The 20557-nt window shown below is 43.3% G+C and overlaps 1 protein-coding gene across 1 annotated transcript in view; it reads right to left on the reverse strand.

Annotated features, from left to right (window-relative positions):
• ABCC2 (ATP binding cassette subfamily C member 2) overlaps window positions 1-20557 on the reverse strand; it is a 467216-nt gene that overhangs the window by 147087 nt on the left and 299572 nt on the right. Inside the window, exons 18-20 of the mRNA XM_069611520.1 lie at window positions 17626-17793; window positions 12445-12631; window positions 10268-10394 (exon numbers count right to left, since the gene is read on the reverse strand). Coding sequence (XP_069467621.1) covers window positions 10268-10394; window positions 12445-12631; window positions 17626-17793 — 482 coding nt within the window. The remainder of the gene's footprint in view (window positions 1-10267; window positions 10395-12444; window positions 12632-17625; window positions 17794-20557) is intronic.

Below are 20557 nucleotides of genomic sequence, written 5' to 3' on the forward strand. Positions count from 1 at the left end.
TTTGGTTAATAATTAGCCCAGCTTAATGGTAGCTATTGTATGACATCCGAAGTATGACATCCAGAGCCAGCAAGCCATCCTTCCAGCAACTTGCAGAGTGCAAAAAGCACTCACAAGCCAACCTATCCTACAAGTAGAATATATTCTTTTCTCTAGTAATTATTTTCCAAAAGAGGCCAGGTATCTCGATGTATGAGGTATATTCTACAGTAGTGGCATCGTTTGCGGTTTGTATTTATGGCTGTAGAGAGTTATCATGGCTCATCCTCTGCCACACAATGCTTTGGAAGGAGGAGAGGGCTGCCCCTGGAAAGGCTGAGGCTGTAGCATTATGTGGTAATTGCCGCCCCGTGACCCCTTGAAGATACACAATTCTGGAATATGGGATGTCTAAACAAGCAGAGAGTCAAACTCACCTGGCTTTTGTACCTTTTTTCTTGCCCACACCCTGCTTTGCTAGAGGGCCCTATGCATCATCCGAGGGTCCTGCCTGCAAAAGAAAGCTCTGTGGGCCTGCATCACCTAGAATCATGTCTTTAACTCTGGAAGCCATCTGGTGCACTGCGAATGGATCCCAAAGGGTCATGTAAGTATCTGGAGGTTCGTTTGCATTTTTCTTGCTTGGCCACATCCTGCTTTGCCAAAGGACCCTGTGCACCATCTGAGGGGCCTGCCTGAAAAATGAAGCTCCCTGGACTTACAACACCCGGTACCATGCCTGCAAATCTGGAAGCCATCTGGAGCACTGTGAATGGCTCCCAGATGTTATGTGGCACAATGCCCCCTTATTTGGACTTCCCTGGGAATCCACACTGGGCATCTGCAGCTAAGGACCAAAAGCAGCAAATGACAACCCCCTGCTTAGGCCTGTAATGGCTGTTGTGGGTCTGTTAACTGTATTCTGGCTACCCATAGCCCCTTCCTAGCCCAACTCAGAACTTACACCTACTTCTTCTCAGCTTACTATCCACTCCTTTGCTTTCCGCTCACCCAACTACCATATTTTGCTCTTGGTCTGCACCCTCACTTCATGGCCCATTTCTCCTTCACTCACTCTTCTGTTTTCCTTCTATCATAGCCTTCAACCTCAATTCGGTCTAGCTTCTGCATCACTCTCCGGGTCTCTCCATCTCCCTCCTTACCCCCTGCAACCTCACCTCAACCCTCAAATAAGGTGCTTACGTTCTGCCAAGATCTCCAATCTCATTTATGCCGCTCGCCTACCACACAACGCTTGCTCCTCTTCCCCCACCTCGTATCACTATTTCACTAATTTAACTGTTTGGACTACATTTCCAATCATCCCTAGTAATCAAAGTAAATGGTCAGGGATCATGGGAGTTGTAGTCCAAAACATCTGGGGAATTGAAGATTGCTGACCCGTGACTTACTATCTGGAATGCACAATCCCTCTGCAAAAACTCTTCCTACAACCAGCGGCATATTTAAGCTTTCTGTTGGCCTAGTCCCAATTAAGTGTATGCTCCCCAACCTTACTCCACCTCTGCCAGACTCTGCGCCTTCACCAGATTCCGCCCCTTCAACAAATTCTGCTGCGATGTGCAAACTATGCCACTTCACCCCAATTTTATCCGCCATATTGGCTGCATAAAATTATAAGGACGTTTTTAAGGTTGCAGGGATTAGAAAGCTAATGCTTCCTCTCTATTAATTCAAGCCTGCCATCTTCTATGTTATGTTAGGTGAAAGACTATTTTCATATCTCTGCTGCCAAGATTTGGAAAAGGAGTGTGTTCTACAGTTGCGTGCACTAGTGCACAATCTTTTAGAGGAAGTGATAAGAACATAGGCTGTCTGCCAACTGGACACAAGTGAGAGAAGGTTGGAATGAGGAATTTTGGTTTCAATGCTAATATCTGGTTTCTCTCACCAATTGCCTACTATCACTCTATACTAGACTGGTCTGTAATATTAATGCAACATAACTACATTTCTGCATCCGGCTTTGTCAAAAGGTAAAGTTTGCATATGAAATACAAATGAAATATATGCAAGCGGCACAGCCACATTTTATAAAAATGTTGAATAAAAATAACTCAGCCCTCTTCTCATGGTTACAGCTCTGGTGTTAGCAGGGGGCAAAATGGAAATAAGGCAAGTTACCTGCTGCAGCCAATGTACCTCCAATCCCTTGGGCTGGAATTCCATTAAAATATGGAAAAATCACAAGTGAAATTTGTAAACTCTGCCTGGGCATAAACACCTCAGTAGAGTAAAGGCAGTTGGAGAAGGTTCTTGGAATCTTTGGCTGTGCATTCTCACGGTGGAGAAATGGATAAGGGTGAACCTGAACATTCATGTGTGGTAAGCAACAGCATTCCTCGTAGCTGCACAATGCAGGCACCTTTTATAACAATTGAAGTGTTACATACTGTTTACGTGATTTCTGTTTGTGCAATTGTTCAAAATACCCAAAACGCCAGGAGTAAAAATGAGCAATGAATCGAGCGTTACAGCACAATATTACCTTTGTGGGTGAGGTTTAGGCAATGAGTCTTGCCAGCATGTGTTTAAGGTAATTCAAAGTGTTTGCTACGTCGTGTTAGTCCAGTTTTAAAATCACACAAGCTGCAGGTTTTGATACCTTTCGTTGGACTATCGGAAAATACTATGTAAAGATGGAAACAAAGCATTAGCTTTCGAAGTCCGACAGACTTCTTCATCAGATGTTGCAGAATTATATGATTAGTAAACGAAAGCCACAGGACAGATCATTTTCAAAATGAAGGAAAAAAATTAAATTTTTAAACTTCATTGGCTGAAAGAACAGCATGCATGGAATGTGGGTCTAGAATTGCTGTCTTAGCTGAAAGACAATACACCTCCTGGAATCTGGGAACACATAATCGTTTGGAAACAGTAGACATTCTAAGAGTTGCATTTAACAAAAAAGAGATAAAAACAAATCCTTTTCACGTGCAACAGTGAAGTTAGCCTCAGGCAGCTTAAGGTGGGCCAAGCAGGTTTCCTAAAATTACTGATGGTATTTTAAAAGGTGAATTGAAGTGTGAGGTTTGAAAACAAATGATTGGGAAATGGTCAGTATTGCATTTCCTCATGTAGAGTCTAAAAATGTGTTTAGCAGCCTGCAGGTAGTGCCAGGACATTGTAGGCTTCCGGGGAAAATTTTCTCTCAAGGTTTAACTGATGCAGTCTCAAATGTTCCCTCACAGTGCCTCAAACGTCACAATGGTTTCCTCGCTTGCACACAGTGTGGCAAACGCAAAATACATTACTCTATTATCTCAGCATGTCTAATGCTCGGTAATGGGTGCCACCCATTTGATATGAGATGGCCAAGATTTCCGATGTTGGTGTTCTGTGCCCCTCACACATCAGGGGTCCTGAACAATAGTGTATGGCAGCTGTTGGTGAGGGACGTAACTGGAAGGATGTCTTCTGACTGTGTTGATGTGATTATATTGCTGGACCTATGCTCAAAGGTGGGCAAAGTGTGTCATAAATCCAATATATATGTTCAAACAGCTGTCTTTTAGGTTTAGCATCTTCAGGTGGTATTTGAGAGGCTACCATTTAAAACCATCACCGATTGGTCATGCAATAAATGCCCATCCTGTGTAAGTTGTCGACCCACTGGGCTTTCAGTTTTGTAGTTTGAGATGGTTTATCGATTAAGGTTCATCCTTTCATGCAGCTCGTTGCAAGTCTAAAGCACCTAGTTCCCTTGCATGCACATTTTGCATTGGGTGAGGTATACAACATTGGATGATCTGTTGTAAGGGTACGTTTCAAATCTTCTTTGTTCTTGAATTAGCTGAAATGTACTCCTGGTCAGGAACTGTGCTGGGTTTTTCGGTTGCGTGTATGCTATTAGGGGAGCTTCTTTAAAGATGTCCCTCAGCTCATCATCCCTGCTGAAAATTGGTTGTAGGTCCTTAACATCCTATTCAGTTATGTTAGCGCTGGGTGGTAGGTCTCTGCTCTCCGCTATCTCTGTATTAGAGCAGGTTTTGTGAGACAGACATGGTACCAAGAGAGATCACACAGACAACATAACTGTAGTTTCAACAACCTTATTAAGATTTAGGCTGGTGTAGATGCTAACTAATCCTATACTATGGCAGGATTTACCTGCATAACCGAACTAAGGAAAGTCTATGACAGGAAGTCCAAAAGCAAAACTCTGTCTGTGTCAAAAACTCGATGCTGTCCGCGCAGCTATAACAAAACAAGTGGGGAAATGTTTTCAACCAAAACTAGTGTCCCAAAACCAAAATGGCAATTCAGATTTCCATGACGTTAAAGTTCTCCAATTAACATTTAACACAGTTCAGATATGATATGATATGATATTCTATTTATATCGCGCTCATAGACAGGTGTTTCAGAGCGCGACCAAGCAAAGGGAGGGGAACATGGGAGAACAGAAATATGATCTTACTAGGCCCAGTGACATTAAGAACGTGCAAATGCATGGAAAAGGGAAAATGGGGGAAAGTGCGTGGAAGGGGACAAATGAAAAGTGCGGAACAGAGGAGAGAACAGAATAAATAAGTGGAAAAAATTAACAAATTATAAATGCAGTGGAAATGGTAGTGCAGTCAGACAAGTGGCAAGTGCGTGATTAGTAAGATAGGGTATATCTGATAAGTGCAGAAGGGGAGTTGGGGACTGTATGGGTACAGATACAGATCCCAGTGCCGGAGGTAGCCAGGAGGCAGTGCAGGAGGGAGGCAGGGTGAGCAGGTACCTGGGCCCGAAGGACAGATGGGGGCCAGGTGCACGGTGCAGAGAGAGAAACAGGTCAGCAGGGGAGAGAAGGGGCAAAGTCAGAAGCGAAGAGGAAGGTCTTGAGGTGCTTCCTAACCAGAGATGGTTCTCCTCAAGTTTCAGGGTGGACGGGAGACTGTTCGCAAAGGAGGCCCCAGCCGAAGACATAGATCTGCCCCGGCTTGTTTCTTTGAAAAACGACCAACCCTGAGGGAATTAGCAGTAGAGGAGCGAAGGGCTCTAGAAAGGAGGTATTTACGGAAAGATAGTTGAAGGTTTTTCGGACCCAGGCTTCTTTTATGGCTTCTTTTCAACCAGGACTGCACCAACTCTGAAGTTACCTTCTTTTAGACTCATAAATATCACAGTTTACATCAAAACAAAGATTTGGGGTTTCCTTTCCCCAAGTTCAAATGCAATAGAAAAGTTCACACAGTGCTGTTGTCTCAGGACTCCCTTCCCCAAGACAAAGATTCTCCAGACTTTACCTCTCAGGGTTTTCCTTCAACAAGAGTCACTCTCATCCTAGTTGCTTCACAAGTTCTCAGAAAACATAGGGTCCGTTTGACCCGTCCTTTGGTTAGCATTACCAAAAACTTCACACCTCTCACCACTTGTCAACCCTTTTGTGGCATCTGGTCTAGGCGCAGTTGTCAGACCACACGGTTCCACCATCCCAGGTCACACAAGCATAGGTTTCCCCTAGCAGATGTTCAATGGTTTACAAGTTCAAATGTTTCTTGAGGTGTTCTTTTAGCAAGAAAGTAGCAGGATTCAATTGGGTGGGCTATTCAACCCTTCTTACCAAAGTATTTGCCACATTGAACCTTGAAGTCCAAGCCGCAGACTATTTCTGACATTCATCATTCAGGTTTTTAAATAGTGGCTCATCAATGTATTGCTTCTGTTTAGTTTGGTAGTCAATAAATGTTCATTCAGTGTTAGTTCGTTCAATATATTTGTTCCATTCACTGCAGCATTCAATGTATGCTTTTTCAGTATTGCATTACAGTTCATTACTCACTGGTGTTAGTTAGCGACTTCCGGACCTTTGGAATAGTTCTCCAACACTCCTTTTACTTTGTATCTGGTTTCCGTGGCTCTCGCAGATTCCTCCTCTCTCTCTCGGGTAGCGGGGATGCTCACAGAGGTGAGCCTCACTTTCTCTCACTCTCTTGTCTCTCAGTCTTGCTTTCGCCAGCACCTCCATCGGGTGGCCAGGAATGCATCCAGTGTTACATAGTATGTCTCCAGAATCATTCTGATGAAGTGTGTTGTGTCCTGTGCAAAACTATCTGTGTCTATCACCAGAGGATTTAGGATGTATTTAACATATACAGATTTGGCTTTGGTTAACATATTTACTCCTAAGATGATGAGGCCTCCCGGAATACCTGGCTTGTTGATCTTTGGGAGCAAATAAAAGATCCCAGGAGTTGCATCATTTGGTATCAGATGTTGGAGGTGTTCTCGCTGTTGCTTGGCATGGATTTGATGATTTGTTCCAGAGTTATTTTGTTCTCCATGGTAGGGTCATCACTAAGTTCACTGTAAAATCTCTTAAATTTGTAACACTCTGAAAGCCCTCCTTGTTATGATGAGGTCAAGGAAAAGACTTCACAGCTCAGAGGTATGTAATTTCTCTTTATTTGACACGCCTGATACAAGCAGCGAGCTGCCACCATGCCATCGTCAACCAACCGCCACCACTGGAACCTGGAACCTTCGCTTTAATATTCTGAGAACAATGGAATACCTGGGGGCGTGGTCCACCATCCCGTTAGAGGATCGGCTATGTCGACTATGCCACACATTGAAACACATTGTGTATAGGGGCTATATAAATAAACAATCAATTCAATTCAATTCAACCTAACCGCACTCCACACTCAACCAGAGGTTCCAGGTTCTATTTACACTCACTACTAACATTCTTCTCTCTCCCTCCCCAACCCTACTTCTGTCCACCACCTCTCCCCCCTACCTCCTCTTCTCTCGACTACTTATTCCCTACCACTCCTATTGAATTAGTACTCACCTAACCCATCCACTCCCATAATGGTCAAAGACGTTCTGGGTTTGCTGGTGCGGAAATAACATGCCGGTATTTCTGTATACCTGCACGTTTCCGCACTGGCAAACTACAGGTTTTCTGATGGGCAGCCTAATTTCCCTCCAGCCAAGAGCTGGAGATATGACAAGCACCCCAACAGCAGAAAACAGCCAGTATTTCCAGCACCAATATTACTGGCGCCGTAATACTGGCAATCCCCCCAATGGAGTCCAATGGGACTCCATGGAATGTGGATTTACCACCCTTGCAGCACTTGTAATCTGCTGGTTATTCCAACAGACCAAGTGCCAGTAACAGTAATTTTGTCTGGTGGTATCCCCCCAGGTTTCCCGGCAGGATACCACCAAACTTGTAATGAGGCACTTAGTCTCAATCACTTGTCCATCTCTCTCGGTCTCTGTCTCTCTCTTTCTCCGCCTCACCCTCTCCCACACCGCTGAATTCTTCCCTGTCTCCTTCAAATCTTCATATGTTTTACCCCTATTAAAGAAAACCTCTTCTGACCAAAATGTCCCAGCAAACAATTGCCCAGTTTCTCTCCTTCCCTATTATTCAAAAGTTCTTGAGCGGGTGGCCTTCAACCAGATCACTAAGTACCTTGAGATTAATGGCCTAGAAGATCCACTTCAATTTGGCTTCCATATTTAACACTCCACCGAGACTACACTAATGCTTGTCCCCAACTTTCTCTCTGATGCTCACCCCTCCAAACTCTTTTCGATGCTCATCCTTTTGGACTTCTCTGCCTCTCTCGACACTCCTCTCCCTCCTCACTCTCCAGGATTTTAGGTTTCACAAATCTGCTCTTACCTTGGATCATCTCCTACCTGAATAGTTGATCCTTTCAAATCTGCTGGAGCTTGCAAACCTCTGCCCCCAACCTTATCACTGTCCTCCCTGTCAGTTTCCCCAAGGACCAGTCCTCGAACCTCTGCTCTTCACCCTCTACACCTCTGCCCTAGTAAGACTTATCTCATCCTTTGGCTTTCACTATCATCTGTTTACACTGGTGACACTCACATATTTTTCTCCTTTATCTCCATCACCCCAGCCATCTCGGAAGGGATTACGAACTGTGTCAATGCAATTTGTTACTGGATGGCTCTCCACTACCTCATGCTGAAGTCTTAAAATGTGGAAATCATCTTTCTCCCGGCTTCCAGTGCCATCCTCTCCCCTCCCTCCCCTCCTATCTCCTTCCCACCTCACCTTCTTGCTCACCCCACCCAAGGCTCACAATTTTGGGGGCTTTGATAGTGACTTCCGACTGCAACAATTCATCCCTACCACTGCCTCTACCGCGTGTGTTAACCACCTCAACATTCGAAAATTTCATCCATTTCTACTTAGCACTCTACAAAAACACTAATCCCCACCTTCGTGCTCAGCAAACTTGACTACTGCTCAAGTCTATGCCTTGGACGGTCTCTCTAATTCTTTGCCCCTGTAGAGAAAGTTCTCAAATGTGCTACCCTCACTCTCTACAAGCTACCCAGATCATTCCCCACTTCTACCTACCAACAACATGCTGGTTGGGGTCTCCATGCATAACTGCTCCTTTTCAATGGTCTTGCTCCTCAGTCCCTGTCTGATTGTATCTCATTTTACTCACCATTTTGTTTCCTACAATCCTCCTCTACACTCAATTTCACTGCCCTGTACCCTCCCTGTGCTTCCTCTCACGCCTGATCTTTCTCCTTATTTGCCCTGCTACATTGGTACCCACTGCCCATCACAATCAAAGACTGTGGATCTCTTCAAAGCCCGCTTTAAACTTCCCTACTTGCTAAGGAGGGAGCTTCCCCTGCCCTCTCCCTGATCATCCATATCATGACCCCACCACTGCCTCTAGTGATGTTTAATGATATAATTTTGCATATTTTAATAGTGCTCCTCTTTAGCTTACCTAGTTTAATATTACCTTTGTAAGTCACCTGTTTTCATATATTATTTTTTCTGTCTGTTTTGTCCCTGGTATATGTTGCACTTTTTTAAAATCTTAAACTAGCTCAACATTCTCATCTTTGTGCTATTATACTGGCACCCCTCCTGGAAATGCTTCCGCCATCTGTAAATGTGCAAGTTATTTCTGCTTGAAATTGGCATCCCTCTCCGTCAAATAAGTGCCTATACAAAACAAAATGCCTTAGAGATTAGCCAGGAACTGAACTCCACCTGCTAAAATATGTGAAAACAGTGATAAAAAGGAAGCTGAGAGGATGCAATTCTACTTGTGCAAGAGCATTCTGGTGTCAGTAAAAAGGCACCAGTGGGGGGGAAGCATGGAGGCATTTCTCATGTGCCTTGTTTTATAAAGCACGCTTTTCTCACATTCAGTGACTTGATGCTTTTACAGCCAATCCAGAGTGAGTTGGTGTAGTGGAGAGTTGAATGCAGTAACTAATCCTACAATACAATACTCTGAGTCAATGAAAGGATTCATGTACATAAGTAGGCAAAGGGAGTTTCAGTAATTAGTGACCACAGTTGCAATCTGGGAGTCTAAGGTCAGTTTTTAGTCAATGATGACTCATACGTTTTTGACCTTGCTACTGGTGGTGATTAACTGGCCTAGAGAAAGTAGAGGAGATTGGCCAGTGGGGAAGCTGGTGATGCATTTGTCTCTAAGAAAAGTAGTTTGGTGTGGGCTCCACCATTTTTGATTCATCCATAATATAGTCCTGCTAAGGACACAAAAATGAGTACCATTGAGTCAGTTATCAATATGCAATTTTTGATCTCTTGATAGCGCTAGGATTTCTCCTGGCAGTGAAAGTGTATGCCACACATACATTCTTACATTATGTTATCAATTGCGGACATGGAATTTTCTAAGGGCTGGTATTGGTTTTGCCTGATGGTAAAGATAGGCGTGATCAACAGAGAGGGGGTCAGGGTCACCGGTGGTCTTCATAGAGAGCAGACAGACTTTGAAGAACTTCACTATCATGTGGCAGGGTTTCTGAATGCACATAACAGCAATACAATTATGGAAACCTACAACTAAATGTACGTGAATCCAGATTTGTAAAGAACACAATGAAGATATTTTCTTAAAGGTGGATCAATTTGCTGTAATCTGAATGTTTGGCTGGCCGAATTATAGCACTCTTCCAAACCAAGACCTTAGTTATATGTTTTGCGATTCAGATTAGTGGACGTTTAGTATGCAATATCGATATGTGCTCTTTCGTAAAAATGGACCCAAGTATTATTGTGAACATTCTGCATCCAGTACGTCAATTTCTAATTTTGTTTATTTAAACAGACCCATACGAAAGCATAGGGCCTACACTGGAAATTGCAATGTAAATTATCTTTGATGATACAATATCAGATGCCCTGTTTGTCATACTTTATTTCTTTTCTATCTTACTTATACTAAATACAATGCTTGTTATGAAAACTTTAGAAAAATATTAAATTGTGAAAAAAGGGAACCTGCTAAGTCTATGACGTAGGACACTGTTCCCCCGTTTCACTGTCCCCGTTACAGCATCCTCTGGAACTTCCTCCATGCTAAGCTCTGAAGGTTCATCATCCTCGTCGTCTTCTGCCAGAATTTGCACTAAAATTGGAAGCAACACAAAGTTTGTTGAATGTGCAATACAAGCATGCAAGACAGAGAAAATGCACATACCAATTCAAGTTCAGACAGGAGACCACCGGACTAAAGGAAACACTGATGGAATGACCTCCCGCCGCCGCCGCCGAACATGCTCAATGGCAAGGTCCATGCAATGTCACCAGCACTGGTGAGACCCATCATCTAATAGAAAAAGCCACTTCACCAGCGTCTTCCTTCATTAAACTGGTATCCTGGGACTAGGTGCCAAAGGACAGGCTTTCACTGCCACCAGCACCCCCTTTTTCCCCATAATAATTGATGCTTCCCAGCACCATGATCTGCCAGAGATCACCTCTTCCTGCTTGGCTATTAGGCTGAATTTCATTCACTGCCCTGTGTGGTCAGAAGCGTCTGGAAAGCAGTGAGTGTTATTATTGTTGCGCTCAATCTGTTGTATTCAATGTATCCAAAATTGAACTGTCACTTGATTAGAGCAACCATATTTTCCAAACCAAAAATTGGGACACTTTTACAAAGGTGATAAAACAGCCATAGAAGGAGGACATCAGGGGTTAGGCCTTCAAAGATATATGGCAGACCAGAACATTTTTCAATGAGATTTGACATATCTTTAGCCTCTTTGAAGGTCATTTTATGGCTCTATGTGAAAAGACCTCATTTTAAAGGTCTCAAGAGAAAAAGACCAATTTACAATGCCCGATTTTATATTGATCGGAAAACCAGCATTCTAAAGGTCTTTTTCTCTTGGACCTTAAAAATGCGTTTATTTGGTTTTATTTTTTAAATATTCGTGGGGTTTCACTCCCGAGCCCCCAATTCTTCCTTTGGTATTTATGAGTCAATTTACCCCCCAGTGACATCATAGGGAGTGTTGGTGCATGAATTCTGACCTCCTGAGAAGTGACTGTGCATAGCCTTCCCCCCTTTTAAATTAGTGGGCAAACATCTTCTACCATTGATTGAAAATGGATACAAACATTTAGGAATCTTACAGAGGCAGATGAAGAGCAGCAAAGACGATACCCCCTAAGTGATAGCTCAGCCGCCAGTAATCTAATACTTTTTAATGATTTATTTGCGCTACACACACACTCCTCTAAAGTAAAATGTAATTACTGTTGTCATTACCACGGCAACGTCTTTACACAACTAGTGCAGTTCAGAAAAAGCACGACACTTGATTAGAAACAGGCATATGAAAGAAGTGTGCACGCCTAGTCAGTGGGAGGTACCTCCTGAAGGCTGGTCCTGTCAATCATATGTCAGCTTTACTTGGCATGTGATTGACTCCCCTACTGGCCTTTCAGAGGGCTTTTCCAACTTCCCTCTTTACTAGGTCACTTATTTATTGGTTCCATATTGTAATGTGTGGTATTATTCCCCTAACACGTATTACTTGTTCGAGTTTTGGACTTCCCTGCAAAGATTGGCCTCCTGGAGCCTGTAGTTGGCACACATATATGCAAATGTGTAGCTACATATTTAAATATAGCCCAGGGCTCTGGAAAGTGTGGGATAGATGAAAAAATCCCAACCTATCTAGGAGCACCCTGGTACCAAATAGGTCGGCAGTCTAGAAGTATCACAAAGTATGTTCAAAGATAAGCCTTCCATATTCAGACAACCACCCACTACCTGCACGCACCCCCACACTGGCATCACACAATTGGGTATTTGGGATTTGACTGACTCAATCACCCTCGGGGATCAAAACGCAGAGGCAACCCGCATCAATCAGATTATATTCTGCCATTAGATAGTCTTCACCCATAGAAGCTGAGATGACCTGCTCTTATTTTGGGGAAGGTCCCATGACCCAATGTCCACCAGCTTACAGATTCATTGGGCAGCCCATGATGAGCAAATCATAATCTCCTGTTACTTCCCATTTGGTTGACCTTGTTCCTCCCCAAAACACTGTGCAAATGGCTAGCATTTCCCTTAAAAAGGTACTGCATAACATACACAGCACACCTCCAGGTGCATATACTTTCTGCCTTTTGTTTGCATGCTTTGTAGTACTTCATACCTGTAGCCTCGCCTTCAGTCCTGTTGTCTTCCTGTTTTGCATATGTGTTTTGAAACTCAGCAAAGGCCCCCTTGTTTGCCAGCAAAGTTTTGTATGATCCACGTTCCGTGACAGTTCCATTAACCAGTACCACAATTTCATCGGTGTGCCGCAGAAAGTTTACGCCATGTGTCACTAAGATTCTGGTCTGCAATGCCAGATAGAAAACACACTTTAGATGGTGGATGGTTGCGGCAGGGTGCATGCATGATCAAGGTCCTGATGGGTTCTCAACCAGGAGACACAAATGCAACATTTTGTATCGAGAAGTTACAAAACTAGTACCATCGTCATACTTCCTGTTGGACCATTTGTTCACCAAGACTAAGGCCCTCATTACGATACTGGCGCTAAACCATGGTGCTATTAGCGCCATGGTTGGTGCCGGTACCGTAACTAGTCCGCCAATATTCAATGGGGAATTACCACCCCATTCCAAGGTTGGCGGGTGGTAATTCCCCATTGAACATTGGCCCTTCCCCATTCCCATTTTTGCCCCATAGGGCTCAATGGGACTGGGGAAGGCGCTATGTACGGTACCGCAAATTGCGGTACCGTACTTAGCACCAAGGTCCCTTTGCGGGTCCCTACTTTAACGGCTGGTCTAGACCAGCCGTTCAGGTCGTGTCCCGCAAAGTGACCTCGTAGTAAGGCGCTAAGTGTTTAATGGCGGCGCAGCCTTTTCCGGCGCCGTTAAACACTTAGCGAGGGCCTAAGTGTATATTCTGGGTCTCTATTTGTAAGGAATCTGGAGTGGTCGTAATATACTGAATCCTTCTCGAAATCGAGCATCCAATAATAAACGGGAATGGAGGAGCACTGGGTTTGGATGTGTACTCTCGCCTTCTCTTCCCCTACCCATCAACATACATTGAACTATTTTGCTGCCGTAAAGTAACTTCTCTGAAGTAATTTACAACTCAGTAATGAAACAACGGTACACAGTAAAAACCTATTAATTTCCTACTTATGACCATGCTTCATTCTCAAACCCCAAGTGTGAGTAGATATGTTTGCCTTATTTATTTATTTGATTTTTGTAAAGCACTTGATGCTGCTGTTTAGCTGCCTTAGTGCACTTTGGGGGAGAATTACAAGAAGAAGCGCTAAAGGACCTGTCGAGCAGTCAAAGTGGAGGGATACGACTGTAGAATGAAGGGATGCTAAATTCTTCATGAAGAACCCCATTTTAAAATGGAAGGAACGATAGACAGGTCTTGTGATAACCACTTATTCAAGTTGGTGGTATATGGAGTGCAATATGTAGTGTAATATTTTGTGAAATTACCACATTGATTAACTCAACTGCAAAATCATGTTCTGTCCTCTCACAAAAAGATATACCTGTGTCTTCAATATCCATGAAAGCATTAAAAGCAGTAACAAGTACTTGACAGGTCATATCTGATGCCTACATTTTTAAGAAGCACTGTCTTCGGGGCTTCTTTTGCTGCTCACCATTAAGGGACTGGTGGCTTATTCTCTAGCTCCAATGTAGCCCAAAAGGCTGCTTTCAGACATTGTGGTTCTTCTAACCGATGGCATTCCATTGCGGATTGGCCCGTTCTGCTGTCCGCGCGCTTCCCTGTCATCTGTAACTGCACCTTTGCACTCCTTGGTTACCATAAATCCCTTTTCTGGTGCCTTGTTGACACTCCCCTGTGAACCCACCTATCAGTCCACCACAATATATTGACAGAAACAAAGAAATGACACCAAAGCAAATTGGCAAATCGGTTTTTCATGGAGCTAAGTGGGTCTGTGAATACAATGGCTCAGACAGGTTTTCAACGACCCCGGAAGTGGTGAATATGTGTAAAGCCCATAAAAGCTGAATAGCTTTTCACTCAGTTTGGTCATTTTACATATTAATGTCATGATTCCTCATCATAGGCTGCAGCCTATTACCACATCTACAAATTTGCCCCAGGCTAGCCTGCGCATTGCCGTGATGTATTTGATAGCTCCATTGCTTTTGTCCAGATTGTGATACTTTCTGGATATGTTTTTTTTGGCTTGGCTTTGGTTCCTTGTCTTTGTCTTGGTATTCGTCTTTACCTTGGTATTTGGCTTTATCTTGGCCTTTGTCTTTACCTTGATCTTTGTCTTTGCCTTAGTCTTTGCCTTGCTATTTGGCTTGATCTTGGCCATTGTCTTTGTCTTTGCCTTGGTATTTGGCTTGATACTGGCCTTGGTCTTTGGCTTGATCTTGGTCTTGGACTTTACCTTGATCTTTGTCTTGGTATTTGGCTTGATCTTGATCTTGGTCTTTGTCTTTTCCTCGGTATTCGGGTTGATGATCTTGGCATTTGTCTTTTGCCTGGTCTTCGTGCTTGCCTTGGTATTTGAATGGATCTTGGCCTTTGTCTTCGCCTTCGGGTTTGTCTTGCTTTCGCGTGGGCTTTAGGATGAGAAGCATCTCACCGCAGCTAACGGAACAAGCCTTGTATGGATCCCTTCTTGCCCTTTGCTTTTCTTTATGCTGGTGTAGGGATTGTCCTCCCACCTCAGTACTTACGCTATCAGGGATTCATTCATAGAAAGTACAAATTGCATGAAGTGCATCACTAACATTAGCACTTATGTGCTATTGAGTCCCTTGCAGGCAATTTAGATTTTTTACAAAACAGAGTGGAAAATTAAAGAGTCCAAACAGGCGAAATTGCCTTTAATCTGTAATTTGCTTTCAGTTTTTAAAAATATCTAAATAGCATCTGCAAAGTACACTTTGCAGGTAGCATTTACAATGGATTCCTGCATGAAAGTCTCACATAGGCACAAAACCAGGAGGTATGTGAAGGAGGAGGAGAAGGAATGCATGGTGGAAATGCTGATTCCTTTCATGCTCCCACACCTACTTTAAATGCATTGAGGTGCAAAAGTACAGTGCAAACAGCGTACTCCTTGCTTTTGTACGCCTTACATTTGCACTCAACCCCTCATAAAATTACCCCCTGAATGTTTTCCTCAAGGTTGGGACCCTGCCAGTCTCTGGGCCCAGGATTTCAGCAGGTCTCCTAGTATATGTAGCCTTTTCCTTCAATGAACATGGATTAACTTAAGTACTGGCTTAACTGCTTCAGCCACCTCCTTCTCCGTCTGTTACTAATTCACCTTCTTGACTTGGACAACGCAGGCTCCACTCTCCTGATTCTCCTTCTCTCTCTCTACTCACTATTTATTTATTTATTTTATTTCATTTGGTTATACGGCCAAACCCTCGGGTATCACAGCGTGGGTTACAGGAATACTTAAAAACTTGATTGTTACATGAAGACTTGGTACTTGGTTGGTGCATAATGGCTTATATGTATACATACAGGTTTAGTTTGTTAATACGTTAAGCAGGTAATATACATTGTGATACAGTGACAATGGATATTGTGTCTGTTGCGCTGTACAGGTAGATAGCATGGGTTATAACTCCATCGACTCATGCAACACTGTACTAAAACCTACAAAGTCAATAGGTGTGTGCCTCTTTTCAGACAGCTGCTGCACTGTATCATTGAGTAGTTGTGGGCCCATGTTCCCTTTAGTCATCAGCTTCTTGAAAGATATTTCTTTCGCGATTCCACCTTCTCACCAATTGTGTGGCCAGTTATTTCCTTTGTCGGCCTGCTGGTAATAAGTATGCTGTGTACATAGGAATTGGCCTGTGCCCCGCCCCCATTTCCTGAGATCATAAGAACCTTGCACATCATGTTATGAAAAGGCGGTGCCTTCATGGCAGTCTGCAGACCTGGCACTCTGGCTTCCCTGTGCCCGCACTAAACACAAAATCTTGCTGCTTGTGTTTCCTCTGACTGCTGTCATTTCTGCATGGCTCTGGGTCATGGTCCATGTCAAGGTTTGTGTGCCCGAAGTCCACTATTGATTCAATTCCACTCCATGCATGGACCCGTGGCCGGGTGCAAGGTAAGATTTCTAAGTACCCTTTGCTCTTGGCATGTCAAACAGAAGTTCTGGGATCTCTCCTCCCCATGCACCATATTTCCCCCAGCTGATAAGGTGTCATTTTAGCAACCTTGACAAGGACTGCACTCCAGGATAACCCTCTGAAGGACTGGGGGAGATCTGGACGAGCACCCATATACCTACCAGGGGTCACATCCCTGAGCGTATGAATCCCTGTGGCCCAGTCTTTAGTCCTACTCTACAGATGATAAACAGGTGACCTTGTCATTAGGATTTCTACATAGTACTAAATCCAGTGAATAGCAATAACTTGCTTTAAGAGGATATGGTTTCTGTACCTATGACTAACTTGTGGTCATACACTCTTCTAAACAATTGTCATCTGCTGATAACGAGACATTTTCCTTGGACTACTATCAATCGCTGACCGATAAAGGGTTAATGCGTCCTCTAATCTTTCTGGGCAACTACCATTGACTGTGCGCAGTTTCAGTTTCAGTTGGGTGGCCGCTTCTAAGGCTTAAGTGTAGATTTTCCATCACACCCATGAGGAGATGAAACCGTTCAACTAGAACCAACCCAAGACTGAACACCTACTATGTCTTAGTCTTGAGTTCGAATTTGCCTCAATATGCATTCCAGATCTCCCAGGGGAGGAGAGGCAAGGTGTGTTATTGAGAATATGTGTGAAATTTTGAAAGATACATATTTATACATTAAAACAACTTGAAATAATTAAGGAAAGTCACAGTATATTTCATGCTAAAGCAAAATGACTCCATACTTTTTGAGTGTGGATCAAAAGAGCTCTGAACTCTGAGAGATTTACGTAGAACCGGGCAAACGTATTCAGCGAAACTCAGAATCACTCTGATTTCTTGTTTATTTAGAGTTACCTTACCCTCACAAACTTTTAAGTAATTAGGGAATTAGGTTTATGTTAAGTGCCTAATAGCTTTAATTTTGGGGGTTTGCCCTCAGGCTTCATAGTTTAAGGAATAAGCTGAAAAAACACCTTTTTGATACATTTGGCTAGCCTGAATTACAGATAAATGAAGTTGCTTTTGAGTGAAGTGGCGGAGGCATCAAGATATCGCATATCAGATGCTTCTTGCACATAGACTGGGATTCAAGCCACTTCACATAAGCTCCAGAGATTGTCCACAAGACCAATGTAAAGGATATGTGGCTCAAAATTGAAAGTGAATCTGTTGGGAAACTTACCTTTTTCTTTAGTACTCCGTTTGGGCCCACAACCTTCTCAAAAAGATGTTTGCCAACATGGGCATCGACAGCCGAAAGCGGGTCATCTAGGAGGAAAATATCAGCATCGCTGTAGACAGCTCTTGCCAAACTGACGCGCTGCTTCTGGCCACCGCTCAGGTTTATTCCCTGCAAAATAAAGGAGTCCACATTGTTCCTTATGCTTAAACGAAATGACTCTTCCTACAATTCATTTGTTAACAAGCCAGACATGTAGCCACGCTGGCGCCCGCTGTCTCCTGCAATGGGTTAGTCTTACTATTGAAGGCAACACAATGCAAAACAGATTTAGAATACTGAATCTGATTCCTCAGTAATGTAAATCTATGCAGGCATACATTGGCTGAAAAGCTGCCAGACATAATCGGGCAGTAAGGCTTGGCAAAGCATATCAAACACTAAAAGTAGGACTTCACAGAAATTTCATTTGTTGGTACCAGTTTACGGTAAAGAACGTAACACCAGATCTGTGACACGAGAAGAGAATAAAACTTCTTCAAGGCTGCAGGTTATTTCAGTATTTCCAAATGGGAGTAGATGGGGATATCCCACAAAAGGCAGCAGACATCTTCCTTCACACTGAAAGCTTGATTTTCTGCTTCTATATTTTTTATGCCTCTTGACTGCAATGTGATCTCACCCTGAATAAGGAATCCAAAGATACCCTTTCTTTGGAGACCTGTCTTTTCTTCGGTGCATTTTTTCAATAGACCATTTTGATGGTGAATGTTTTTTTGGGCTAAATCCAAAACAATCCAAAGAGGAAGATGACAGATAGGAAAAGAGGGGATTTAAAATGTAATGGGAAAGGCAAAAAGGATACTGATGACTCCTTCCAGTTTAAAAAACAAAAGAAAACAGTGAAGAAAGTTAAACTTACACCCCCAAAAAAATATACAGTAAAAGGAGCCCAAATGAAAATACATGGAACCTCTTTCTTTTATTCCCACCCTGGGCTCTGTGGCCCCTGGCCCATTTGCCCAATGTCCTCGCTCGCTGGTCCCAAGCGTAAGTAGTAAGCAAGTGTAAGAAAAAATCAAAAACTGAAAGCGTTGAAAAAATAACACCAACACAGATTCCATTACTTATTTGATGGAAAGAGGAAAATATAGGGTAATTTGTCCGTGAAAACACTAAAAATATGTTTCTCCCACCAATCTATGCTGTGGGTGAAGTAGAGAGGGGGAGTATGAGTAAATATTTCAACATAGACAAACTAAAAGAAAAAGGAGCAGGATGTTATATCTGATGGCACATTTCTAAAATAGTGGCTGTCATGGGAGGGCATAGAAGCGGAAATGCAGAAAGATATGTGGTTTATGCGTAGAGAGGGTTCAATAAAATGAAATGGATGGAGCAAGCAACCAGAACAAAATATATATGGTGGGATGTTTAGTTTCTAATAACAATATTCAATGGTTTCGAACATTGATGATATACATTTGATATTATCGCATGCAGTATGTTTGTTCCTTTGTCCCAATTCTATTCCATTACATGCAGTTAGGCTTTCGGCTGCCCTAGGCCCAAATAAGTGCAACCCCCCCGCTCCAACTTTACGCCACCTCTGCCAGGCTCTGGCATCTTCACCAGATTCCGCCCCTTCGACAAACTCTGCCCATGTTGTCCAAACTAACCCCCTCCCCCCATTTTGGCTCCATAACATTATGAATACGTATTTAAGGTTGCAGGGATTAGAAAGCTAATGCTTCCTCTCTATTAATTCAAGCCGGTCATCTTCTACGTTATGTTAGTTGGAAGAGTATTTTCAGCTGCTGCCCAGGATTTGGAGAAAGCACTGTGTTCTACAGTTGACTGCACTAGAGGTAATTGTTACAGCTAATTGTCTATTTACGGTTTGGTCTGAAACAATCTTTTAGAGGAAGCGATAAGAACATAAGCTGTCTGCCAACTGAACACAAGTGAGAGAAGGCCGGAACCAGGAATTTTGGTTTCAATGCTAATATCTGGTTTCTCTCAACACATTGGGCCTCATTCCGAGTTGGGCGGTAAGGGTTAACGGTCACCGGTAACGAGACCGGTGCCGTTAAACCCTTACCGCCCTATTCCGAGTTCCCTTTGCGGGTTGGAACTTAACACCTGCTTTTTGCAGGCGTTAAAAAACCAACCCGCAAAGGGACCTTGGAGCTAATTACGGCACCGTAATTTACGGTGCCGTAATTAGCACCTTCCCCATTCCCATTGAGCCCTATGGGGCAAAAATGGGAATGGGGAAGGGCCCATGGTGAATGGGGAATTACCGACGCCGCCAACCTTGGAATGGGGCGGTAATTCCGCCATTCACCATGGCGGAGTCGGAAAGATAACGGCGTCAACCAAGGCGCTAATAGCGCCTTGGTTAACGCCAGGGTCGGAATGAGGCCCATTGACTGCGGACACTCAATGAGAAGAGCCTAGACTGGTCCGTAATATTAATGCAGCATAACTAAATTTCTACATCCTGTCTTGTCAAATGGTAAAGTTTACATATGAAATATATGCAAGTGGTTCAAGCACATCTTAAATAAATGTTGAAGATAATGAACTCACCCCCTTCTCTTGGTTACAGCTCTGGTGTTAGCAGGGAGCAAAATGGAAATAAGGCAAGCTACCTGCTGCCGATGTACCTCCAAACCCTTGGTCTGGAACACCATTAAATTCCCAAGTGAAGTTTGTAAACTCTGCCTGGGCATAGAGCCCTCAGTAGAGTAAAGACCGTTGGCGAAGATTCTTGGAATCTTTGGCTGTGCATTCTCACTGTGGAGTATAACAAATGAAGTGGTGCATACTGTTTACATCAATGTTGTCTGTGCAATTTTTCAAAATACCCAATACTCCAAGAGTAAAATCGAGCAATGGATTTGGCCTTCCAGCACAATATTACCTTTGTGGG

The sequence above is a fragment of the Ambystoma mexicanum genome, chromosome 8 (genome assembly GCF_040938575.1).
Source record: "Ambystoma mexicanum isolate Mex_15411 chromosome 8, UKY_AmexF1_1, whole genome shotgun sequence".
Taxonomy (NCBI): Eukaryota; Metazoa; Chordata; class Amphibia; order Caudata; family Ambystomatidae; genus Ambystoma; species Ambystoma mexicanum.